General features: G+C 42.8%; 1 protein-coding gene across 1 annotated transcript in view; it reads right to left on the bottom strand.

Moving 5' to 3' along the window:
- Window positions 1-27,227, bottom strand: part of wwc3 (WWC family member 3) — a 172,183-nt gene that overhangs the window by 43,542 nt on the left and 101,414 nt on the right. Inside the window, exons 5-6 of the mRNA XM_052013860.1 lie at window positions 26,140-26,219; window positions 5,147-5,276 (exon numbers count right to left, since the gene is read on the bottom strand). Of these exons, the coding sequence (XP_051869820.1) occupies window positions 5,147-5,276; window positions 26,140-26,219 (210 nt within the window). The remainder of the gene's footprint in view (window positions 1-5,146; window positions 5,277-26,139; window positions 26,220-27,227) is intronic.

Below are 27,227 nucleotides of genomic sequence, written 5' to 3'. Positions count from 1 at the left end.
AGAAACACAAATTTTAACTTGGCTCAAGCATGGCAACTAACAAGGAGACGCCCATAAAGGAACCATTGCAATTTCACATTTATTACAGTTTTGAACATTTTAGATGAGCAGTTTCAACCATTTTACTCAAGCATGTTGTGCACTAAGTCTGTGCACAGTCTGACAGGTTGGACCTGCTGCTTTTTGGTCAGCTGGCTACTGTAAATTACTCCTGGTGTAGATTGGTGTCAGGGGAATTGGAGTGGGGAAGGGGGAAAGTGGGGAGTTGATGGGTACATGAGGTTTCAGGGAAATAAGTGGGGGATGGGATTGATTAATTGATTGAAGAGATTTAGTTTAATTTGGCTTCAGGTTCGGCACAGACATCATGGGCCGAAGGGTCTGTTCCTGTGCTGTTCTATGTTCTATGCTGTGAGAGGCAGCACAGATTCAATTGGCCAAATGGCCTCGTATACCTTAAGAAAATCTGAGAAAATAGTAGACTTCGAGGGGCTGTGTCACTGACTGTGATGAGGACAATGACCCAGACGTTGTTGACTGAAGTACATCCTGTCCATTACTTCTCATTTACAAATGGCTGCAGAAGTAGGGAATGGGACTGAGGGGTATGCTACAAGAGCCGCGATGGGCCAAATGGTCTCCTTCCATGCTGTAAGAAAACACTGCACGATATGAGAAATGTAAGATGCTACACAGACAGTAACATTGGTTAATTGCTTTATTTTATGTATCAGCATGGGTGGTGTGTAGTGACTGTGGACACCAGGTGGTAAGCCCCTCCCCCCTTCCCCCAACCTTCTGTGACAGCAGGGTTAAAACTGGGGGGACTTGGCCAGAAGAAGGGTCCTGTTGTTTCTGGCAAATGGAGTGGTGCATCAGCTTGTAAAATGAAAGTCTGAAGATCAAAATGAAGGAAATACCTACCAATATTCCCATCTAATCACAGAACATTTTTTCCTAATAATAAATAAATCACGGTCCAATGAGTGACAATCACTGCCTCAATTGCAACAAGATCCCTGGGAAGTACCTCTAACAAATAAAGCCAAATGCTCACCTATCTAGTTTCTTTTATACTGGAATTATGCAACAAGGGATGCCATTCAGTCCATTGTACCTGTGCCAGCTATTTGAAAGAGCTGTTCAATCAGTTTCACTTCCCTATTCTTTTAACAGAATCCTTCATCTTTTTCTGCTGAATGCAAGCACTGTCAGAGAGTGCGTTCCAGACCACATTGCATTGAGCAATATAATTTTTCCTTCTCTTCCCTTTTAGTTTCTATGTTAGCTACCTTAAATCTGTCTCCTCTACTTATCCCACTCATAAGTGGATAATATAGAAACACTGGAACAGGAGTCAGCATCTCACTCAATCTCAGTGTGTCATTCATGACTCATCTACGGCTCATTATCATTTAACCCTCCTTGATGCACAGACCCACAATATCTTTACCACACTGAAATCTGTAACAACCAGAAAATTTTCAATTGATTCACGACCTGTCCAAAAGCAAATCCAAGGTTAGGGCCAGTACAGTAGTGCAGCAGTTAGTGCTGCTGCCACAGACCCAGATTCAACTTTGACTTTGGGCACTGTGTCCTTGGCTTCCCTCGGGTGTTCCATTTTCCTTCCATATCCCAACGACATGCTGTAGGTTAATTGACCACTATAGATTACTCCTTAATGTAGGTAAATGACAAAAGAATCAAATGGGGTGTTGGTGGGCACGTGAAGGAGAATAAATTGCAGGACAACAGGGAAGTACAAGGAGGGGGAATGGGTTTGCTGGGATTACTCTGTTGAGAGCAGACACATGCCCAAAGACCTTCTTGTGTGTCATAATAAGGTAGTACATAACCAATGTATAAAAACCTTTGAAATAGAATCAGAGACTGCTGAAAATACTCCAACGTATGTGGAGAGAGAAAAGCAACTAACATTTCAGGTCGATGACCCTTACCTTGCTTCCTGAATGGCCTTGAACTAGTTTTAGTAGTTGACTTTTACTGGATTCCTGCAGTACAGAACGTGGCCTCTCTACATCTGCCCACATCACATTTATGAACTCATCAAGGCACATCTCCCACTGAGATCTGCACCCAACTGCGGTTGGAATTGCTCGTAATTGGGTTATTCCCGCAGGAAACCTGAGCTGCCCATTCAACAGAGCTCTGGCTGTGGGAATTTTCTGACTGTTTGGCTTCCCTATGGATACTGCCAATAGGGCACCACAGTCCACGGGTTCCCAGCTCTCGGCTCACGCAAAGGAATACAAGCCAAGATCGTGAAATATCATACACAGTTGCATCCTGCTAGAAATTCACTCAATATTCTGAGCATAGCTGAATTCACACATTTAGGTACCCCAATAATTTCATCCATCTTCCAGTCTCCAGCTTTTCTTTTCATCACTTTTATCCTCCTGATTGCAACAGAACTGTAGATTTGATGAGCCAAGTGGCCTTCTCCTCAAGCATAAAAATTGTACAACACATCAGTCTCTCCTACGTTATAGCCTGCTGCATTTTATGAAAGTTAACCCACATTTTACATCAGAAGGATTGGTGAAAACGCCTTGTATCAAGAAGATACGGTCAATTGCCAATTCAGGATTTTACAACTTCAACGTATGAAGACGCAAGGTTCTATGTACATGTATCTGTAGGCAAGGGGTGTGTGGCCCTTGATCCTCTGTTGGCTAAGTTCTGATGCGAGTCAATTTGCCAACTTTATCAATCTCACTACTGTCCAACATTACAGGAGGGTGGTGAGGAATGTCAAGAAACCAAAAAGGTAGAGACTGGGAGATATTCTCAAAATACAGCCTTTGCATGAAAATAACATTTTACAATATCCCAAAGTGCAATTAAAGGAAAATGAAGCAGAATTGCGTCCAATGCAACTGCTGATCTTAGGCGAGGTTCAGAGGATTCTGCCAGCATATCCCAGTCCTGAGAGCCCAAATCATTGTTCTTTAAAAAAAAGCCAAGGCATGATGTTTATTCCTTTCAAATGGAGCTAGAAAATCAAGCACATTATCACAACCACTATGCAACACAGGACCATTATGAGACTTAAGTAATATCTTACTGACTGCTGTTTTTGGACTACAATTATCATTTGCTGCTTTTTAAAGGACTTGGCTGCCAGGCTGGGTCAACCACGGGTATCAAATGAACCAGTGCAAGGGATTAGTGTACTTGAACCTTGTCCTCGCCAGTCCAGTGGCAGATGCATCTGGACAGGACAACATTGGTAGAAATGACTTCAGAAGGACTGTGCAGTGGTCAAAGTCCAGCCTTCCCACTCTATTCTGTTGGGTGGCACTATGAAAGTACTGAAGAGGATAGACTTAGATCTGGATTCCCAGAAACGGACATCCATGAGGTGCTGTGGACGATCAGCGCCAGAAGTGCTGAGATGATGACCAATCGCGGCTCTCTCCTGAGATTCCCACCATCACAAAAGCTGGTCTTCAACTAATTCAATTTAGTCCATGTGATATCAAGAAGTAATAGATGCAGCAAAGGCTACAGAACCAGACAACACCCTCACTGTGGAACTGAAGACCTGCGCTCCAGAACAAGCCACCTCTGCAGCAAAGCTGTTCCAGAATCGTCACAACACTGACACCCACCCAACATGTAGAAAATTGTCCAGGTATATCCTGTTCACAAAAAGCAGGGCAAATCCAATCTAGGTAATTACCATCCAATCTGTCTATGCTCAAACGTCAGCAAAATGTACCATCATGTGTTACTTGCTCTCCAATGGTCTACTTACTGATGACTGGTTTGGAATTTGCTAGGACCACTCGGCTCCAGATCTCATCACTGCCTTGGCCCAAACATAGACCAAAGACCTGTAATTCTGTAGGTGAAATGAAAGTGAATGCCCTTGTCATCAAGGCAGAATGTGACTGAGTGTGGCATCAAGGAGCTCCAGTGAAAGTGAAGTCAGTGGACATCACGGGGAGAACACTCCAGTGGATAGAGTCATACAAAAGGAGATGGTTGTGGTTATTGGATGTCAATTACCCCAGACCCAGTATATCGCTGCACAAGTTCCTCAGGGCACTGTCCCAGGCCCAATGACCCATTTATCTTTGGGATGCGGGAGGAAACCAGAGCACTCAGAGGAAACCCACACGGTCACAGGGAGAATATACAAACTCAGTACAGACAGCAACCAAAGTCAAACTTGAATCGAGGTCCCTGGCGCTGTAAGGCAGTGGCTCTACTAGATGTGCCACTGTGCGGCCCGCTTAGAATAGGTATGTGGCAAAAGAATCAAAGAAGAGGTGTTGATAGGTTTGTGAGAGGCAACATATTGCAGGGATACAGAAAAGTATGAGAGGGAATAGGACTGATGGGATTGCTCTGCTGGGACCTGGTATGGGGTGAATGGACTTCCTTTTGCACTGAAGGAAGATAGCAAGCCAGCTTCCGGTCATCTTACAGGGTCTCAGTCTGACGATATGCAAAAATCATTTCAGGAGCCCGTGTCACCTTGGGGTGGCCACATCTGACTATGAACCCTGCCCCACTGATGTAGGATTAAGATGCCCTGTGTTCCTAATACAACTAAATTCCATGCAACATTAAATCAAATAATGCAGAGTGAAGATAGTTGTTGCCACAGTTTTTCAACCCATGTTTCAAAAGAAAACTACAAGTCATACCCTCAATTTCTTGTTTCTCCTTCTTGTCAATAGTGCCATTACTCACCTTAAAATACTGAATTAATGGATGAGTAAATAAGGTCACTTTCTAAAAGAATGTTCATTATCAGGATGGGAGCATTATTAGAAAAGCTGGCACTTATAACCTAGCTTTTCTTCTGCAGAGACTGTGGTTGTAAACTATCTTCTTTCTCTTATCCAACCAAGTAGATTGCTGGACCACTTTAGTTAAGGACCAAACAGTTCTTGTGGAACTCAAGTTACTTAAAGAACATTAGTGAACCAATTATGTTTTTATGACAACTTACTTTTTTTTAGAAAGAAACCATCTTGGAATTAAAAAAAAACAGATTGTATTCTAATTCACAAATTGCCATGGTGGGATTTGAACTCATGTTTGCTTTATTGGTTTAGACATCTGGGTATTTGCTAACTTTGACATTATACAATGAGAAAAGTCTTACCTGAATAAGGTCCTGCCTTTCCTTTTCTCCTAAAGTAATTGATTTCTTGATGGTTCTCAGCTCATTCATTATTTCCTGGGCTTCATCCAGTTTATAGTTGGTTTGACTATCTGACATTTTACGGTCAATCCTGAGAAAGAAAAAAAACAAAATACTTCAATGGTACATATTACTTTCCCCCTCTTGGTGAGTCAGCACTATTTTTGGCTGGTAGAAAGAATTTTCAGATCTATCTTGGTAATCAAAACCCTGATTGAGATTTCGAATAACTATATTAAGAAAAAAAACATTTACAATCACTGAACAAACGGACATTCTGGAGTTTAGTAATTAAAGCTGAGGGTATTGCTGCACTGTTATTTTTTTTTGGAAAAATGCTCAACCATATATATGGTGCTGAGAACAAAAGAACTCGTGTTGTCTGGCACTGCCACCATGCATTTGGTATATAGAATTAGGGGTCAACAAGTTAAACACAATCACAACAGATTACAATATGGGTATTTGCATGGGAACAAAGCTGCAATTTTACTTGTGCTTCTGTTTATGGAAATGGTTCAATAAAAGGTTTATTTTTGAGGACTGATCAAGGTCTCAAGGGTCCAAAGTAATCCAGCCCCTCGAAATAAGCAATTATTTTTTAAATGCACATTGTGCTCCTTAAGGGCTGTGGAGGCTATGAAGAAGCACATTGTCTAAAGAAAGGACCAAATGAAATAACAATTGGAGTGCAAAATAAAGATGAATAAATTTAATCATGCAAAGTCCTTTTCGCTGAACCAGATTTCAGTGGCTTGAAAAGAACCAACAGGAAGGCTGATCTTCTGTAGGCAATGATCAGCTGACCTCCATGTGGTTCCCATCAGAAGGGTAACACACAATAAAGCACTGAAACAAACAACCTTCTTAAGTGAGTTGACAGACCTAAAGAATCAAAATAAAAAATATATTAAATTTAGTTCTTTCAAAGCTTGCATGGACAATACCTCAAAGTAGCCCCAACCAAATGTGGTCCAGTATCTTGCTGGAAAGAGTACTTTTGCAATTGAAACTTCTACAGATGAAAGTATCCTGACAAGTTGCATCATGGTCTGGCATGGCAATTCAAATGCACAGGAAGGCAAGAAGCTGCAGAAAACAGTGGACTCTGCCCAATACGTCACAGGCACATCCCTCCTCACCGTCAACAGGAGGCAATGCCTCAAGGAGGCAACTTCCATCATCAAAGATCCTCACCATCCAGGCCATGCCATCTTCTAGCAGCTTCCATCAGGCAGTAGGCACAGAAGCCTGAAGTCCCACACCAACAGATTCAAAATCAGCTACTTCCCTTCAACCATTCAGTTCTTGAACCAATCAGCACAACCCTAATCACTAATGTTTAGCAACACTATGACTACTTTGATCACTCTGCACTAAAACAGACTTTGTTTCTTTTGTTCTAATTGTGTTCTTTCTTGTAAACATTGTTTAATTTATGTTTAGTTTATGCTTTTCTAGTGAATGCTGCTTATATGATGCCATATTCCTGCGATGCTGCTGCAAGTAAGTTTTACATTGCATCTGTGCATACATGTACTTGTGCATATGACAATAAACTCTACTTTGACTTTGAACCAACCAGCAGCAACTTGGATTAATATGACATCTTTAGTGTAGGTAATAATCCAAAGGCACTTCATAAGTGCAATGTCAAGCCCCAAGCCACGTAAGGACATAACAAACCCGGCCAAAGGAGGAGGGACACTAGAGAGGGGATCTAGGCAGCTAAAGGCATGATTGGTAATGACATGTGGGAGGCAAGAGAACAGGGAAATTCACGAGTGGGGAAGCACCCCAATCCACATTAGCAGGTGATCTCACAGGAAAGGTCTAGTGTGTACCTGTATGCATACAGTCCCTTGGGTTGAATCTGTGGTACACCATCTGAGCCCATGGGCCTCACATAACAATGATGTGAGTTTAATGGACTGAAATAGACTCCTTCACAAGGAAAAATGGAATGGAAAGTTTTGGCCCATGATGCTCCTTCCTTCTAAGAGGCTAGAGCAGGGAGAAACAGGATGAAAAATTCTCTTTTTAAAAAGCAGCAACAACTTGGGAAGAACTAAATCTCATCCTTGATGAAGAGAAATGTTCCGGTGCGCCTCACAAGAGTGGAACCGACAAAACCCGACACAAACCCAAATGCACAGATATTAAATAATTTTTTTTTAAAAACTATAGATGCTGGAAATCTGAAATAAAAACAAAGTGCTGGAAACACTCAGCAGCTCAGGCAGCATCTGTGGAGAGAGAAACAGAGATAACGATTCAGATGTGGGACCCTTCATCAGCACTGGGAAAGAGAGATTAAAAAAAAGTGATGTTAAGTTGCAGAGGAGGTGATAGATAGGACAAAGAGAATATCTGATCGGGTGACCCAGGTCAATTGGGTAAATGTGGCAGTTAGAACAAGGTGCAGATGTTAACATTGAAAAGTGCAAGCTTATCTAAAGGGTGGAAGAATCCACTTAAAATATTTCAAGCACACGTTGTGCAGTTTTAGAATCATACAGCATGCAAACAGGCCCTTTGGCCCACCATGCCCTTGCTGACCTTCAAGCACCTGTTTACACCAATTTTCCACTAATCCCATTTTTTATTCTCCCCACATTCCTGTCAACTGCCCCCAGATTTTACCACATCTAAATAATAGAGGCAATTTACAGTGGCCAATTAAGCCACTAACCTGCATGTCTTTGGGATGTGGGAGGAAACCGGAGCATCCAGGGAAAATCCACTTGGTGCAAACTCCACACAGATGCACCAGAGGTTGGGATTGAACCTGGGTTGCTGAAGCTGTGGAGCATCAGTTCTTTTAACTGTGTCAGTGTGCCATACTTTCAGTTTGTTGCATTAAAATGAAACATAGAATACACAGTAGTTCTTTAAATCATAGTTTTTCAAACCAATCTCTACTAATGTTAATTGGGGAGGAGACCTTGGGAGGATTCCACAAGACCTCAGAGTTTAAGGTGGTCAGACTTTTACCTAAAGGCAAGACAACTACATGCATGAGCAGTGCCTGAAGAATTCACTTTGGCATTGTCTCCTTTGTGCACTCTTATTTCTATCATCATGCACGAATGAAACTTGCCGGAGAATAACAGGCTTCCGCCAGATAGCTTACACTGTGTCTTGAAATCAACCACAGTGGATTCCAGGGAATATCCCAGTACTTGTGATGGGTCTCCGGGAGTGCACTAATAGTTGCAGGAGGAGCAAAACATGGAAACTTTGGAGAGACCGATGCAAAATAATCAACGACTGACTCGGTTCAAACTTCTGAGGATTTTGAAACTCGAGGTGGTTCATCCTGGAGCATAAAGCAGCAGGCCCAAGATATGACAGCACTGAATTAAAATAAAGCCTGTGATTAGACTTGTCCTTTGAGGGAAGCGTTACCGTCAGCAATGCTAAACATTCCCTGCTGATTCAGCACAGCATCAGAAAGGATCGGCAACTCGAGGTGATCTCGCCTTCGAATTGACCCTTGAAACTATAAGGGAGCAACCTCAGACAGTGAGTCAGTCGGCCACTGTCTAAAACAATCTTCCACCACACCCCCTCCTCCCACTCATACCATGAGGAACAGTACTTATCCCATTTGGTCATTCTAGAAAGAAAAGGGGATCTCTGCGTAATGCCATAGACCAGGCCAGCTTCTCTATCTCAGCCTTTGTTCTCCCTGAACTTGAGTTAGCTTCCAATAATGAGGTTCTCAGAGGACGGGCAGCCTATTTGATTTATTAACATACATTAACTGTGGATGGGACCTTACCCTTTGGGCCCACCTGCCAGAGGCTGTATTTCAGATCTATTTGGTTATAAATCAGTCCACGCAGAAGAAATTTTTAACATTCTTTCGCCTTTGTTAACCTGCACAGAATTTAATCTCACTCCCTTGATCTCTTAGAGATGAGGGGGAAATATCGGCAGATTGAAAGAAAAGACATTGTTTGGCTCTTACAAGCCTCCTATTACCAGTCCTTAAAGCTAAAACTCTTCCAGGTATGTGTGAAGGGTACAAAGAAGTTCGGACTAAAATATGAGTGGGTACAGTGCTGCAGCTAGTATCGGCACGTTCAGAGAACTATGTACTTGTACCACTGGGTCTCCGTGTCCCACAACACACCCAGGGCCCTGTCGTTTACTGTGCAAGTCCTGCTCTGGTTTAACTTCCCAAAATGCATCACTTCGCCCTTCTCCAAGATAAATTCCATCTGCCACTTCTTTGCCCATTTTGCCAGTTGATCTATATCCTGCTGTAACCTTATACAACCTTCTTCACTGTCCACCACATCACCAATTTTGGTGTCATCCACAAACTTACTAATCATGCTACTTACATTCTCATCCAAGTCATTAATATACATGACAAACAACAGTTGACCCAGTGCTGATCCCTGTGGCACACCACTGGTCACAGGCCTCCAGACTGAAAAACGACCCCACCCTCTGCCTCCTACAACCGAGATAATTTTGAATCCAACTGACCAGCTCACCCTAGATCCCATGTGATCTCATCTTCCAGGCCAGCCTACCACGTGAGACCTGGTCAAAGTTGAAGTCCACGTAGACAACGTCTACTTCCCTGCCTTCGTCAATCCCTTTGGTCACCTCTTCTAAAAACTCAATTAAATCAACACAATTAATTAAACACAATTAATTTTACATGATTTCCCACACGCAAAGCCATGCTGACTATCCCTGATCAGTCCTTACCTTTCCAACTGTTAGTAGATCCTGCCTCTCAGAATCCCCTCCATTTAACTTTCCCACCACTGATGTTATGCACACCAGCCTGCAGTTTCCAGGCTTGTCCTTGCAGCTCTCCTTAAATAAAGGCACAACATTAGCCACCCTCCAGTCTTTCAGTACATGTTGTGAGAAATCCACATGGCTGTCACGTGACAGTAACGACAATGACCCCCGCTGACCAGAGGACAGCATTGCTCCTCTGATTGGAAGTGATACTACTGTCAATCAAGGTGCGGCTCCACCCACCCCTCAGGTGTGGGAGTACCTTTTGCCTCTGAACTTGCCTGACCATTGGCTGTGGCAGGAACCTTTGTCTTTGATTCCCACACCATTGGCTCATTTAAATCACAACAGTGAGGCTCTACCCAGCCTCCTAGCACCATAAAAAGGGCTGCATCCCCTAGCCCTTCCTCTTTTGACAACCCCAGGAGTAGTGAGACAATGCTGCAGAGATTGCACTGGTAAGAGTGCATCACCTCATGGTCTGGGAGCATTCCACTCAGACTCCGGATAGTATTAGAGCCAATGCTAGTGTGGATCAGGCAGTGAAGGGTTATATCCTGAGGTTGTACATTGTTACTGTGTGCTTGTGCTTGTGTGTGTATGCTTTTGTGTGTGTGTGTGAGTGAGTGAGTGAGTGAGTGAAAGAGAGAGAGAGAGAGAGAGAGAGAGAGAGAGAGAGAGAGAGAGAGAGAGAGAGAGAGAAAGAGAGAGAGAGAAAATCCTAAACTAGTTACGATCCCCTCTCGTGTTCATGGTATCCTGCATGTGTATGAGTGTGTGTCTGTTCCCATCCATTCTGTCCCACGTTTGCCTTTGTGATTAAACTAGTTTTGGTCTACAAAGCTCATGTCCAGAGTCCTTGATCCTTAAGACAGTAAAGAACGATTTCACACAACAGTACAAACACCTATGGCTAAGGAAGATACAGTAGTCTCTGCCAGGGCCCCAGCAATTTCTTCCCTTACTTCCCACAACACCGTAGGGTACAATTGGTCAGGCTCTGGGAATGTATCCACCTTTATGTGCCTCAAGACTGCCAACACTTCTTCTGTTGATATATTGAAATGTTTCAGGACATCACTGTCCTCTTCCCTGAACTCCTTAGCTTCCATGAGCTTCTCCACGGTAGTTCATTGCATTAAGCATGAGCAGTTCAAGGCAGCAGCTCCTCATACTCGCTCAAAGGCAATTATGGATGGACAAATATTGACCACTTTTTTTAAACATTGCAGTACCAACATTCCGAGAATTGATTAAAAACATCAGATCGCCTTGGTTCTGCATCATCAAGGTTATTATTGATCCCTCCTACACCACCAAGGAAAATATATTTGCTGTAGTTTGAGACCATTCAAGAGAGTGTTACTTTACATACAACAGACAAATATGGTCAGACCCTTGTGCTGGGAATTATACAAATCCCCTTGCACAGTGAAGTTAATCTCAAGGTACCTTCACAATTTCACAATACACCACTAAACACACATCCTGATCCAAATCTGCATAAATTAAAATTTTGCAAAGTTCTAAAAATGTAGAAGGAGCATTTAGGCCAAAGAGTGGTACAGAACAGAAACAGGCCCTTCTGCCCACTGAGTCCTCGACACCATAAACCACCCACTGACTCTAATCCTACACTAATTCCATTTTATTCCCCCCACATTCCCATCACCTGCCCCCAGATTCTGACCCTCACTATGCACTAGGGGCAAAATACAGCGGCCAGTTGACCCACTAATCCGCACATCTTTGGGATGTGGAAGGAAACCGGAGCACCCGGGGGAAACCCACGTGGTCACCGTGCAAATTCCACACAGACAGCAGCACCAGAGGTCAGGAATGAACCCAGGTTGCTGTGAGGAAGCAGCTGTACCAGCTGTGCTACAGTACTGCCCAAAGGTTTACATCTGCTATACTGAGGCAGGACATCAGAGGTTTTCAAACACTACCTACTTCAGTTTCTGGTGATTAATGCAGACTCCCGGGAGGAAGAAAAATCATTCTTCCTTTCAACAGAGATCCCCAGTTTCAATGAATTGAATTGCTATCAAGGAGCTCAAAACACTTTTCCTTCACAGCTGAGCTTTGCTTCCTTCTGGTACCATTAAAAGGATATGACAAGGAGTTAAACTGCACCCTCCACCTTCTCTGTCCTGCACCACCCATCATCCCCCATAGTAGAGACCTGGGTCTGGAGGGAATAGGCAAGAGACCAACAAACTGAACAGGGCACATAAGCAAATCAACTGGGGAGAACGGAGGGGACACAGTGTTCCAGGTGGACAGACAGCAAGGGAGTGAGTGAGGGAGTGTGAACCAGATAGGAGGGAGAGGATGTAGCAGCTCTATAAAACTTTGGTTAGGCTGCACTTTAAATATTGTGTGCAATTCTGGTCGCCCCATTACAGGAAGGATGTGGAGGCTTTGGAAAGGGTGCAGAGAGGTTTATCATGAATTGTCCTTGTAGCTTATACCCTCTAATCCAGAGGTTTGCATGGCTTTAGAGGGTGTGAGTTATAAGGAGAGGTTAGACAACCTTGGCTTATTTTCTCTAGAGCATCAGAGGCTGAGGGGAGACCTGATAGAAGTTTATAAAATTATGAAAGGCTTCAACAGGGTTGACAACCAGTATCTTTCTCCAAGGGTAAAAATGTCAAGTACTAGAGGACATGCATTTCAGGTGAGAGGGGAAAAGTTTAAAGGAGATGTGTGGGGCAAGTTTTCTTTTACACAGAGAGTGGTGGGTACCTGGAACGGGCTGCCAGGGATAGTGGTGAAAGCAGATGCGATAGTGGCGTTTGAGAGACTTTTACATAGACGCATGAATATGCAGGAAATGGAGGGATATAGATCACATGCAGAAGACATTTAGTTTAATTTGGCATCGTATTTGGCACAGACATCGTGGGCCAAAGGGCCTGTTCCTGTACTGTAATGTTATGTTCTATGTTCTGTGTGAATGGCTGTACCGTGTGTAATAATGAGGGGAACGGAATAAATCTACTTCTGGAGCCAAGGGGGCTCAGTGAGATCTGGTAAAAGCCCATGTAGTAGGACTGTGCACAAACCTCCAGAAGTTTAAACCACCAGCCACCGTCACCATTTAGTTCAAGGACCTGTGGGGGGAAAGTACAGTAGCCCATGAAAACAGAAACCAGTACCAAGCACTCCCAAGGAGACAGTGTGCAGCCCTGGTGCTGATTACTCAGCCGGACTCTACAGGCTTGTGTCAGGGCATTCACTGATTCACCAGCACCAGACTCTCCACTGCTAAAGGTGGAAAGTTCAGGATTCTACTTCAGGTTGGCATAACATCTGCAAAATGGAGGCACAGGGTAGAGGAAGCATGCCGAGGATGGCACGTACTCCCTCTGCACTGCGTAAACATGCCGAGGATGGCACGTACTCCCTCTGCACTGCACAAGCATGCCGCACACGTGACCGGAAATACACTGCAGTCTGGACCAAATCACCAGGCCAAACACTGACTTCATTTGTACAGTGTCCTTACCCTTGGAAAACATCCCAGGGCAAACGAAAGGGAGTGTAATCAGCCATTTAACACCCAGCCACATGAGGACACAGGTTCCAAGGAGCACTACAAAGGAGGAAGGGGTGGAGAGGCGGAGACATTTAAAAAGGAAATTCCAGGGTTTAAGACCTAGCCAGCTGAGAGCACAGCTGCCAGGGGTGGAGCAAAGGAGAGCAGGGATAAGCAAGAGGCCAGATGTGGAGGCGTGTACAGATCACCAGGGACTGTAGGGCGCAAGAGGTTATGGAACTGATATAACTGGGGAATATTAAGCAAAGTCGTGCCAGGGAGGTCCAGAAGTAACTCCCAGCTTCCCAGGGTAACAGGATATTCAGGAGGCAGGATGGTGGGATGGGTATTGGGTTTTCAGTGGCATCAATGAGGTCTCAGTGTGCTAAGCAAACTGGAGCAGGAAAGGGAAAATGTTATTTTACTTCACATCTTGTGGAGGGTTAGCACCAGCTCTCATAACCATCCTCCCTGAAAAGATATGCAGCATATCCTGAAAGAATGGAAAGTTCTGTTACGGTTGCTGCCTTTTGCATCATCGGCTGTTGGCAATATTCCCTTACCTAACCACAGCCTGTTTCCTGCAAAGCTTTCCATCAACAGCAGGTACTGTTAGAGCAGCCAGCTTTTCACTCAACCCTGCCCAGGACCCAAAAACAATCCAACCTTTGTTCTAACATACTTGTGAATGTTTGTCATCTGAAGATCATCCTACCTTCTTTCTAATCGCACCACCCCCACCCCCACCCACCCCCCCCCCCGGGTGTACTTGTGCTGTCCCTTGCCTCATGCATTATATATTTAAATCGAGGTTTGTTGAGGTGCCAACTAACAATAGCATTCTGTTCGAGAATTATGTCAGGATTTTCAGGACTGAATAACTTCTTACTCAGTGGAAGGGGGAGGGGGAGGAGATTGCACATGAGTTCAATGTTGCCAGTTCTGTTGAGTCTAGTAACTGGACAAAAAAACAATTGCAAAAATGTCAAAAGAAGAAATCTGCAGGGCTGAACAGAAAAGCCCAGGTGAATAGGAGCAGCTGTCACGCCCATACAGAGAAGACCATTCTGCCCCTGCAGAATGGTCTTCTACTGCTGTTACAAATGCAATTCCGCAAGTCACAGAAACCAGCAAAGCAAACCAAACTCTATTTCAATCCGTGCATTTAGTGGGCAAACTGTTACCATGGCCAACTTCATAAAAGTGTGCCCCATAGGCAAGTGGGGGGGGGGGGGGGGGAAGAGTGTCAGATTGGGTGAAGGGACAGCTTAACCTCTTGGGGACATATCTGAAAAAAATAAGCAATGTGAATGCCTCTAACAACTCTCTGCCTAGTATTTGCAGGACACACACACACACTTGGGGTTGCCAACGTTTGTATGAGCTTCTCCAAGTCAGAAGGAGCTTTTCTTTCGCAGTATGTGGCAGTCCTATCCCTAACTGTCCATGAGCTGTGGCTTTCTAGGCCATTTCAGAGGACAGGTGAATGTGGAACACGGTTTAGAACTAGACCAAGTCATGACAACAAGTTTTCTTCCCTAAAGCAAGCTAGTGAACCTGATAGGTTACTGTGACCATCCAGTAATCATTACTGACACTAACAGATTATTTCAGGTTTCCCTGCTGGTATTTGAGCTCGTCTATGGATGTTAGTCCAGTAATTTAACAACTGTGTCACCATACCTGCCATGGGTTCTAACCCCACTCCAGACACTGGAGCATAAAATTATTGGCTGCCACTTCAGTATTTCAATGAGAGCTAACTACTCTCTGACATGCCTTCTTTCAGATGAGGCCTGATATATTCTCTCAGGCAGCATTAAAGTATCCATGCCACTGTTTTGAAGAAGATGGGAGATAGGCTCAGAATTTCAGCTAGTATTTATCCTTCAATCTACCTCAGGAAAATCAGATTATGTGGTCTTAATCAAGTTGTTTCCAATGCCAACCATCAAGTACCTATCTATAGTAATTCTGTTTAACAGCATTTGATCCACAACCTTCTATGCTTTGGCATTTCAAGTGTACATCTAGATACTACTTAATTGTTTGAGACTACCAGACTCTACCACCCACTCAGGCAGAGTTTTCCAACCACACTCTGGGCGAAAAAAATTCTTCCTTATATACCCTCTAAACCTCTTATCCCTTACCTTACATCAATGCTCGCTGGTTATAGATATCTCTGGCATGGGGGAAATGTACTATTGTCTACGCTATCTATGCCGGTTTATTTCCCTCCATGGATGCTGCCTGACCTGCTGAGTTCCTCCAGCATTTTTTGTGTATTGCTCCGGATTCCAGCATCTGCAGAATTTCTGGTGGCCCTTCATAATTTTGTATGCCTCTATCGTCATCCCCTCGCTCCAAGGAAAACAAACCCAGTTACTCCTCATAAATGAGGCACTCCATCCCAGACAACATCCTGGTGACTCTCCTCTGCACCCTCCCCAGAGCAATCACATCCTTTCTATACTGTGGCAACCATAGTGTCATGGAATTGTACAGCACAGAAATGGGCCCTTCAGCCCACTGTGTCCACGCCAATCTTTTTGCCCATCTACACTAATCCCACTTGCCCCCATTAGGACAATATCCTTCTATACCTTGCCTATTTAAGTATCTTTCTAAATGCCTCTTAAACGTGGTAACTGTATCCAATTCCACCATCTCCTCTGGCAGAGCGTTCCAGATATCAACTACTCTATGTGTGTGGCCCCTCTGATCCCCTTTAAAACTCCACCCACTCACCTATGGTCTCTTGTTTATGACACCTCTACCCTGGGAAAAACATTTTGACTATTTACACTATCTGTGCCTCTCATAATCTTATATACCTCTATCAGGCCACCCCTCTATCTCCTTTGCTCCATGGAAAACAAACCCCAACTATCAAATCACTGCCCACACCTAAAGTCCTCCAATCTAGTCAACATCCTGGAGAACCTCCTCTGCACTCTCTCCAGCACAACAGAGGCTTCAAAAGTACTCCAATAGCAGCAAAGTACTTTGGGACAGAGGTCATTAGAGGTCTATAAAAATGCAAGTATTTTCTTCCTGTTGGTTTGATCATGTGATATTTGATCACATGGCATTCAATCAGGTGACACCCCTCACATAATGCCTACCTGCATGACATCTGCCTACTTTTTTGCATAAATTATTGCGTCCACACTAGCTTAATGTGTCATTTTCAACGAGTCCCAAATGCTTGTCTTGTTTTAAGTGTAATGAACAACATAATTCATTAATCAAAGAATGGAGAGATTTGATGTAATGTTTAAATCAAAACAGCTTCTGTGCTATTTCTACAACAATGACTGCAATGAGAAAACACCAAGTATTTTCCACTGATTCAACAAAACACCATTGATAGGACTTCTAACTAAAGTCTTTGTGATTTTCATTTAAATAATACAGAACATTATAAACATCATCAATAAAAACAAACTAAACCTAATATAATTCATTGACTCCCAAACCCTTTCAATGAAGACCTCTTTCAGGGAGCTGAGAGTCACAGAGAATCAAAGCCACCAGTCACTGGGGGGAAAAAAACCCACAACATACAACAATGCATGTCCCATGGTTGAAAATGTCACCGATGAAGACTTTTGTGCATTGCACTACAATTGCCATTTGGATTGAGCTCCACTCTGGACATAAAGTGCTTGCTAGCAAAGAAATCTCACCTAAAAACACATGACAGTGGGAGTGAGCACAGACACCCAAAACCATCCACAGAATTACTTCACTCTGTACTGCTGCAATTTTCAGCAGTGCAATGCCTGTGTTTTGTTTGCAGTTGTCAGAATGTTTTTCTAACCCGTGGTTTCTTTTGAGAAGTAAACAGATTTAATTTGTTTTATTGCAACATCTAAACCCTGCCAGACATATCAATGCAGAAGGCTGGGTGTACATGAACTGCTGTTAGCTTGTGGCCAAATGGAAGAGCAACATAATGGCCAACTACTTCCAGTGATGGCGGGAAGGAGAGGACAAGGCTGAGACCAGTTTGCTTACAATGGCCGAGTGATCAGGCAACCATTAGTCTGGGTGCCTGCAAGTTGTGACAAAGCCTGATTAGAAGATGCAGAGTATGAAAACGGGTGTACCACTGAAAAAAATTTGTGAGCAATATAGTATATTGTCTGGAGATATACGAGACTGCAGATGCTGGAATCTGAGCAAAAAGCAAACTTTTGGAGGAACTCAGTGGGTTGAGCAGCATATGTGGGGCGTGGGGGAAGAAACTGTCAATGTTTCGGGTTGAGACCCTACATCAGGGCAGTATACAGTCTACTCTGGCAATATGGAATTACAAAAATGACAGATAGATCCACCTGGCCAATCCCATACAGTTGCACTGACTTCCTTATCACAATATCGGTCACTTTGAGTCTCTAGGGAGTGACAAAACACACATTAAACCAGACCAAGTGGAGTGGGAATTTAAAAAAATCCTCTCTAAACCTTATAGATGACCAAATCTAGTTGAGGAGACCACATTGTCCTCAGTTTCTGCTTCAAGTGCTTGATTCTGTGGACAAGGTGATCTCCTGGAGGTTTCATGAGCCAAAGTTGTGCTGAGCCAACCCTGTTTTTACGGTGGAATAGTTGGCTGTAGCATAAGCAGGCAGAAAGGTGGCTGAGAGAACAATCTCACATTGCACCACAATATCCACTTTAGAGCCTTGAAAACTGTCTGAACCAACAAAACAACAAGCAGCACTATGCATGTGCCCAAGCAACTGATATTCATTTTGAGAATCATTATGATTTCCTTGAATAAGATTAATTTTTTGAGCCTACAGAACCAAGACAAAAGGTTTGCAAGTCCTTATATATGACATGGGTCAGCAGAAGCAGTTGGCTCAGATGACGTCTACTATTCTAAACATCAATGCATCTCTCCACGGGTGCCAACTGACGAGATGAGTTAGAGAACAGGCAACATTACAGAGATGACAGGCGTGGCAGAGATGTACTTTATTATTCTTTTCAGTAAATAACCTGTGTGTAGAAATATCCAGGATCATTAAACTTGGGACAGATAAGTCCCGGGGGCCTAACAGAATATTCCCCTGGCTGCTTTGAGAGGCTAGGGAGGAGATTGCTGAACCATTGGCTAGGATCTTTGAGTCCTCGTTGTCCACGGGGATGGTACCAGAGGATTGGAGGGTGGTAAATGTTGTCCCCTTATTCAAAAAAGGTAGTAGGGATGGTCCAGGGAATTACAGACCAGTGAGCCTTACGTCTGTGGTGGGTAAGCTGCTAGAAAGGATTCTAAGAGATAGGATCTATGATCATTTAGAGAATCATGGACTGATTAGGGACAGCCAGCATGGATTTGTGAAGGGAAGATCTTGCCTCTCTAGCCTGATAGGGTTCTTTGAGGAGGTGACCAGAAAGATTGATGAGGGTAGTGCAGTAGATGTGGTCTGCATGGATTTTAATAAGGTGTTTGACAAGGTTCCACATGGTAGGCTTCTTCAGAAGGTCAGAGGCCAAGGGATCCAGGGAGGCTTGGCCGTGTGGATTCAGAATTGGCTTGCCTGTAAAAAGCAGAGGGTTGTGGTGGAGGGAGTGTATTTGGATTGGAGGGCTGTGACTAGTGGTGTCCCACAAGGATCGGTTCTGGGACCTCTACTTTTTGTGATATTTATTAATGACTTAGATGAGGGGCTGGAAGGGTGGGTTAGCAAGTTTGCAGATGACACAAAGATCGATGGTGTTGTGGATAGTGTGGAGGGCTGTCGAAGCTTACAGAAGGATATTGATAGGATGCAGAGCTGGGCTGACAAGTGACAGATGGAGTTCAATCCGGAGAAGTGTGAGGTGGTACACTCTGGAAGGACAAACTCCAAGACTGAGTACAAGGTAAATGGCAGGATTCTGGGCAGTGTAGAGGAGCAGAGGGATCTAGGGGTTCATATCCACAGATCACTGAAAGTTGCCACACAGGTGGATAGGGTCATTAAGAAAGCTTATGGCATGTTAGCTTTCATAAATCGGGGGATCAAGTTTAAGAACCGTGAAGTAATGATGCAGCTTTACAAAACTCTGGTTAGACCACAGTTAGAGTACTGTGTCCAGTCTGGTCACCTCATTATAGGAAGGATGTGGAGGCGTTGGAGAGGGTGCAGAGGAGATTTACCAGGATGCTGCCTGGATTAGAGAGTATGGATTATGAGGAGAGACTAAAGGAGCTAGGGCTTTACTCATTGGAGAGAAGGAGGATGAGAGGAGACAAGATAGAGGTATACAAAATATTAAGAGGAATAGATAGAGTAGACAGCCAGCACCTCTTTCCCAGGGCACCAATGCTCAATACAAGAGGGCATGGCTTTAAGGTAATGGGGGGGAGGAAGTTCAAGGGAGACGTCAGAGGGAGGTTTTTCACTCAGAGAGTGGTTGGTGCATGGAATGCGCTGCCTGGGGTGGTGGTGGAGGCTGATACATTGGTCAAGTTCAAGAGATTGTTAGATAAGCATATGGAGGAATTTAAGATAGAGGGATATGTGGGAGGAAGGGGTTAGATCGTCTTAGGAGTGGTTTGAAGGTCGGCACAACATGGTGGGCCGAAGGGCCTGTATTGTGCTGTATTGTTCTATGGTTCATGGTTCTTGGCTTTAACTGTAAACAAAGCTGCATTCCCTACACCCCATAATTTTGCCAGATGCTGGACTCCTGCCATGTTTCCAAAGTTACAGAACAGGAACGTTTGCAGGAATTTCCAATCACATTTTGCACTTTGGCAGTTCAAGAATAAAAGAAAATTTTGAGAGACGAATAATTGAATCCCAGGAAACCATGGTAAATTTGGAGAAAAGCAAATAAAACGGCAAGAGGTTTTAATTTGAAGCACGACATAATAGCTCCAACATGTGCAACATTTCTTTTAAAGTATGGCAAGCCTGTACATCACAATCCACGATTAGTTGTACAGTGCATTTATATTTTCAGGTGCTCACCCTTAAATCCTTGCTTAAACCTTAGAAGTCTTTGACTTTATAAGTAAAATTGTGTTTTGGACATGGCTTGGAGAAGACTAGTTTATCGATTTTGAGTGTCATCAGAAAACATACAACATCCTATCTCTGTAACATTTTCCTCCACCACCACCACCCAAATTCCTGTTCCAATTCTGACCCTTTTCTTTGATTAACATTGCTCTACTACACCTCCAGTTGCCTAGATCCTAACCTTTCTACCTCTCCACTACAAGCTTTTGCTTACCTAATAGTTCTGTAGCTCAGTGTAAAAGTTTGCCTGACCCAAGGACATACTAAATAGCAGCAGATTTGGCAATTCAGACCCTTGGTGCCGGATAATTTTGAACTCCTATGAAGAGATATCTGACTTTATGGCACAAGCTCAGGTTATTATTAACACTGAAACAAATCACAATCTTCAAGGCCCATTGAGCTTCCTCCTTCAAATAAATGACTGCCAGACACCCGTCCTCAACTTAGAAGGAAGATAATAACCACAGGTATACACATTCCAATTGGAGGTAAAAGATATACAGTACATGCGCCAATTGAAGGCAAGTTAAAACGAAAGTCTGAACTAATTTCAATGGGTAACTTCATAAAATTCCAGGGCATGAAAGTCTACATTTTCAAAATTACACACAGCAACATTCCTGTGGATCCACTGTTTCATCAGGTGGCTGAATTAAAAATGTAGCTGCAGAGCATTTGGCAGAGAGTGTGGGAAACAATGAGGGTGTGAAGGGTGAAATCTCCAACCTTTCATCAAGCTTCCAATCCTGCAATGAGCTCAGGGTTAAACAATCTGTGTGGCTTCCAGTGGTTAAAAACCTTCACTGGTTCAAATAAATGAATTTCCCATCACAAATTACATTGGGCAATTTATCACTTATTTACAAGTTTTCACTGAGTTCTGATATTTCTCTACCTGCTATTTCAACAAAGATGTGTAAAATAATGGCACAATGTAGAAAGTACATCAGTAGCACATACAGCTTGCAGTTTGTGACAACCACAAGCCATTCATCTTTACTCAGATGCATAAAAAGATACAACACTAAGAACACAGAAAACAAACAATTTATAACTAAGAACTAACTTATTACCAAGAAATAAATCTAATCCCTCCTATCAAATCATTACAATACTATGCAGGAGCTTCTCTCAAATGCATTGCCATAGCAAAGGCATCCTTTGTTTTTTTAAATTGAGAGATGCAGGTGAAGGGCCAAGACCGACTGTGTCTTTTTGGTGTAAAAAAAACCTTCTGATTGCCAGTGAACACCAGAAAGAAAAAGTGGTACATCCCACTCAAAAACCCTCAAGAAACCAGCAACTCAGCTGAACATCCATTGTTCATCAGTCCACCTTTTAAATGAACAGATCTCTGCCACAGTCAGGAATCGCTCCAGCTCTCAGTTGAAGCATCTGTCAGGCCAGCTGGCAACGCATTCCAACAGCTCACTATCGTCAGGGCAATGAGATACCAGTTAACATCCAGCCCATTGTCAGCTCTTCACAAAAATAATCACAGAGTTATAGGAAGCATCAGAGTAAAAATAAGATATTTCCCCATTGATGATTGGAGTACAGAAACCTCAGCCTCAAAACATCGTTGAAGTCCATCCGTAAAATGTTTTATAGAGGAAATAGACAATTTGACAAAAATGATACTGAAAAGTATGGAGAGTGATCCTCTCCAATCTGTTAAACTGATACAATCTTTTAATAGGTAAGTAATCAAGCCCTTTTAGTATAAGTTAGTATATTACTATAGATTTAGTATAGATAAATCCTGCAGGTCCATGCAATCCTGCAATAATATGACCCTTTGACATCTATCTGGGTAATCCTGATAGAGAGCAACAGAGAACCAAATGAACTGCAATAGTAAAGACACAATTCAACTATTTCTGTGTGTTCACGTTATATCAATTCATGATAATCACCAGCAGAATAGTGCTTTGAAGCATGCCATCCAGTGTTCTATTCCCTGCATCTGCTCTGCAATCCTCTCTCGTTTACTCTCCACACTCTTCAGAATCATATTTGTCTATTTCCTCTATAAAACACTTTATGGACTGGTTTCAACAGTACTTTGTGGCAGAGGTTTCTGTACTCCAATTACAAATGGGAAAAATCTTATTTTTCTCCCCAATGCTTCCTATAATTCTGTTTGTGATCATTTATGGGAAAGGATCCAAAAGGAAGACGAGAAACAGTTTTTAAGCAGCCAGTCATGATCTGGAATATAGTAGATTCAATGGTAAAATCCAAATGGGAGCATGATATATCCTGGAAAAGGAAAACTGTTTGCAAGAATATGGGGAAAGAGTTGGGGGGGGGGGGGGGGGGAGGAAGAGGGTGAGATGGGACTGATCAGATTCCCCTTTTAAAGGGCCAGCAGAGGCTGAATGGCCTCCTTCAGGACTGTAACATTTAAAGATTGTAAACTTTCAGCCCCTTTAAAACCTTACCATTGGGGGTGGGGGTGGGGTTGGGGAGAGCAAAATGACTGAGATTTACTTACCTTATCATGAACAGCTCTTCAACATCATCATCATCATCAGTAAATCCAAGCCCTAATTTCCCAATTCTCTCTTAACTATGACCCCTCGTCCCAATTAAGCCTTATTTAATGTCATTGCTTTTATTGTTTACAATGCTCTACTTGTGGCCCAAGGCCTCTGTACAAATCCAGTTCTCCTCTTGTTTTTGTATTTTGTACTCTCCGTACAAAACCAGACTTCTTATTTGCAGTTTAATGACCTAATCTCCTTGCTTTCTTATCTTTCAACAATTGGCATCTGCACAGCCAGGCTTCAGAGTCCCCAGTTCCAATGAAAGGTCATTGACTTGTCAAAAAAAATGTTTTTCCTCTCACTGTAGGTACTGCCTGACCTGCTGAGTAATTCCGACATTTTCTACTTTCCTTTGAACTTCCAATGGTGATTAAGCCATTTCCACCTTCATTTACTGGGTTTTCCCCTCCCCTGCTATTATTGTCCAAATACTTAACAGTATATTTTTCTACCCAGAAATACATCCCCCAATTATCTGCCTGTCTGTATAACCCATTTATCTTCTCTTGTAGTGTTTCATAATTTATCCCCCTCTAACCCTTCAATTTTTGCTTCAACGGAAAATTTCAATATGCTTTCCATCAATTCCTAAAGCCACACAGTTTGCACAAACACACACTGGAAGACCCACTGGAACTTCCCATTCCAACAAGCTTTCCTTCATCATCTTCTCTGTTTTCCAAGCATTCCTGTATCTATATTCTCTTTAATCTCACATGTCAACAGTTCCTTGCAAAATGCTTTCTTGAATATCCTTATAAATCACTCGATTTACTATTCAAATATTCTTAAAAGAATCTTTAAGCGTGGCTTCTCTTCAGAAACATCCACAAACCAATCCCAAGTGATTTAGGTCTCAGCAAATTCTTGGTAACTTTATCCCTTGTTATGGACCAGTAGTTTACATTTGAAGACCAATAATTGTCCTCCTGTTTTTGAAGAGCAGAATTGCCCCCAAAATTTTCCTTCCATAGAATTTAGGTAATTTTTTTCCAAGCCTCTGTTGTTTGTTCTGGATGCTAATCTAACATCTCTGAAGCTCATTGGGCTGCTCTCTCCTCGCTTTATCCATTTCTCATTGCTCTCCCATTCCCATGTCTACGTTCTCTATAAACACCAAGGCCAAGTTCCACTCTAGTGTTACCTTCAATACTCCTCTCCACTACTAGTTTGCCTCCTCACCTCTCAGCAGCCTTGTCCCTGCCTCTTACAACTACAAAGCTTGAAGGAAGATACTTAAAAAAATGCCTTTGCGTGTTTTTATAATCCACTCTCATACTGCCCTTGCAAATTTCCTTTGAGACATTCTTACAATTTTTTTTGTTTTGCAACCTGCACAAAATTTTCATATATCAGTTGCAAATTTGATCGAATCTCCTAATTAATCCATAGAAGGCGAGTGATCGATGGAATTCATTTGTAACCTTTCCCATGCCTGATCTACACAGTCTCTTGTCAAAGATCTACTCCATTTAACCTGGGCAAAGTCCCTTCTATCCCAGTGTTACTTCCCTTTCCTTATATTCCTGTCCTATTTTGGTACTGAACCTGTTTATCTTGTTGTTGCTACTCCCAAAATGTTTCCCTACCTTAACGGCACTGCTTAACTCACTTACGCTCCGCCAAGTCACATTTCACTCCTCACTGGAATAGCAGCATCTTGACTGAATCCTACTTTCTGAACAAAAATATGTTTTCTTTTCCAGTCCATTGCTAGACATTTAATATTGTTTACAACACTAATTCTATGGTTAATAGGTGCCCCATTTAATAATAAAATTTCATCCCCAATTTTGCATCCCTAGTTTGGTAGCTATGATGCAGCTTCACTCAGACGGACAATTTCTTTCTATTCCACCCATCAACCGTCTGTTAGAGGATGTTGGGTGAGAAAAATTTATGTACAGCAAAATGCTCTCTCTGAGTCATGAGCAGACAAATTTCTGACGCCAAGTGAAAGGAACTTTGCCCAGCATCATCGGGTCAGATATATGGTGGCTCACAAGTAGCAGTGGGGGTGGGGGTGGGGGTGAAAGTTAGTGGACCATATACTAGACTTTTTTTTAGTGTGTATCATAGAGGCAAATCATATAAATATGGAAATGGGAGGCACTGTGCCCAATTTGCACAAGGGTTGGTCACAATGCTAACCTTGCACAATTTATATTTTTGGCATTCCACAATGAACTGCAGGCAGTGAGACCCTAACTTGTGTACATAGGTGACCCACACGCATTGAGGGGTCTCTCTTTAAAATTATCTGACAGTCTGCCTGCTCCACTCAAGTTTCTGATTGGGCTCAAGACCTACATGTAGGATGGGACTATTCAATGACAGCAACTTGGAAATAGAAACATGTACAGGCCTCATTACTCACTTCCCTCACTCTGGGCATATGGAAGTTTATGTATTAAAACTAACATCTGCAGCTTCCCTCAGACTGAAAAGAACCAAGACAGATTTAGGTGACTCAAGGAAGGCAAACCTGAAGGGCTGCTGTTGGGAGGGAAAGTTTAGTTGTAATATTACAAAATGTTAAACAGACGGATAATCAATATACAAGGAACAAACAATGCAGGTCATCTCAAATCATACAGCAACAGAAAAACACAATTTTACAACAATAATGAAACATATTTTCTGGCAGCCATATTATTAGCAAGAAATATGATTTCCACACAAATCATCACTTTGACAACTCAGCATCATTACTAGTCCATTGTCCTGAAGCAAATTCAGTGCGCCAACCTTATCATGGCACAGACATGTTAAAAACTAGCAAAGTAGATCAGTTCACAAAACGAAGAAGAGGACATGTTGAGACAAAAAGAGGGACAGGCAATTTACACTTGTGACATTTTTGTTCTGGTTTTCCAAACACATATCCCTTCTATACTTTGAGTTCCTCTTTCTGATGTGATGGTGGAAGGAATGTGTCAAGACTTTCATTCAGTCACACAAAACCAAGGGATAAAAGAAATCCAGTTTTTAAACAAAAGGTGAATTTGAAAATAAAATGCATCCCCCAAAAAAATAGTTGTTATAGCTACAGATAAATACCGCACTTACTCTTGTAATGTCTCCACACCCTTCTCCTTGCACTGCAACTCCTGTTTCATCTGTGCCAGCTCCCTTTTCAATCTGGAAACCTAAAAGCAAAAGAAGTCATTTCCATGAAACGCTCCCAGATTTGGACAACTAAGTGAGTAATTATAGCCACAGCATCATACAGAATGGAAACAGGCCCTTTGGCCCCAGCCTGTGCTCACCATCAAGCGCACATTTATACTAATCCCATTTTTATTCCCATCAACTCCTCCAGATTCTGCCATCCCCCTACACACCAGCCCCCCACCCCCACCCCTGTAAGTCTTTGGGATATGGGCAGAAACCAGCCATCCTCATTTTAATTCAAGTCATAGAAACAGAAACATCCTGCAGACTGACAAGCAAACTGTGACAACTATTGCAGTGCTAGCATTTCATTGTTGGCTCAGTGTAGTGAGAAAGAACAGTCAAAGACCCCTGATGCATTTGTTGATTAAAAAATACTGAGTTAGGGCAATCATAAGTAAGTGAAATCTTTCAATTAGCTTTACTTAATCCAAATTTCATACCTTTCTGCCAATAAAGGGTGTTGGCAGCTTTCAAACTGAGATTGGGATGGGCAGAGTAACATGGTCACTGGCACCCAGTCAATTTTGCTACTGACAAGAAAAGTAGTTTACGTTATAAACATTGTGAATTGTGTCTTTTGGCACAGAATGCACAACTAGATTGTCCCTTGTAAGTAGCTTCAGTTTTCCAAACTCTTGGATTAAATTACATAACAAGGAACAATAGAAGTGTGGTAGGAAGTAATCCGGGGTAACTGGAAATAGAGCTGGTGGTGGTTGGGGAGGGATGGGGAGGGATGGGGGGGGGGGGGGGGGGGGGACAATATTGCTATTAAGCAGAAGGTACTGAGGAGACGACATCTGGCAGCTCTATACACAAGAGCCAGTGATGGAGAAATAGAAGCCGAGGTTACAATAACTTAGAAAAATCGAAATATTATGAGAGTCTTGAACTAGCTGTCAAACTGTATAACTCAGTAAAAAGGTGGGGGGGGGGGTGGAATTCTTTAACATTAGATACTTACGGATGTTTAGCCAGCC

Source organism: Pristis pectinata, chromosome 4, assembly GCF_009764475.1.
Source record: "Pristis pectinata isolate sPriPec2 chromosome 4, sPriPec2.1.pri, whole genome shotgun sequence".
NCBI lineage: Eukaryota > Metazoa > Chordata > Chondrichthyes > Rhinopristiformes > Pristidae > Pristis > Pristis pectinata.
This window is presented reverse-complemented; position numbering and strand designations above follow the sequence as displayed.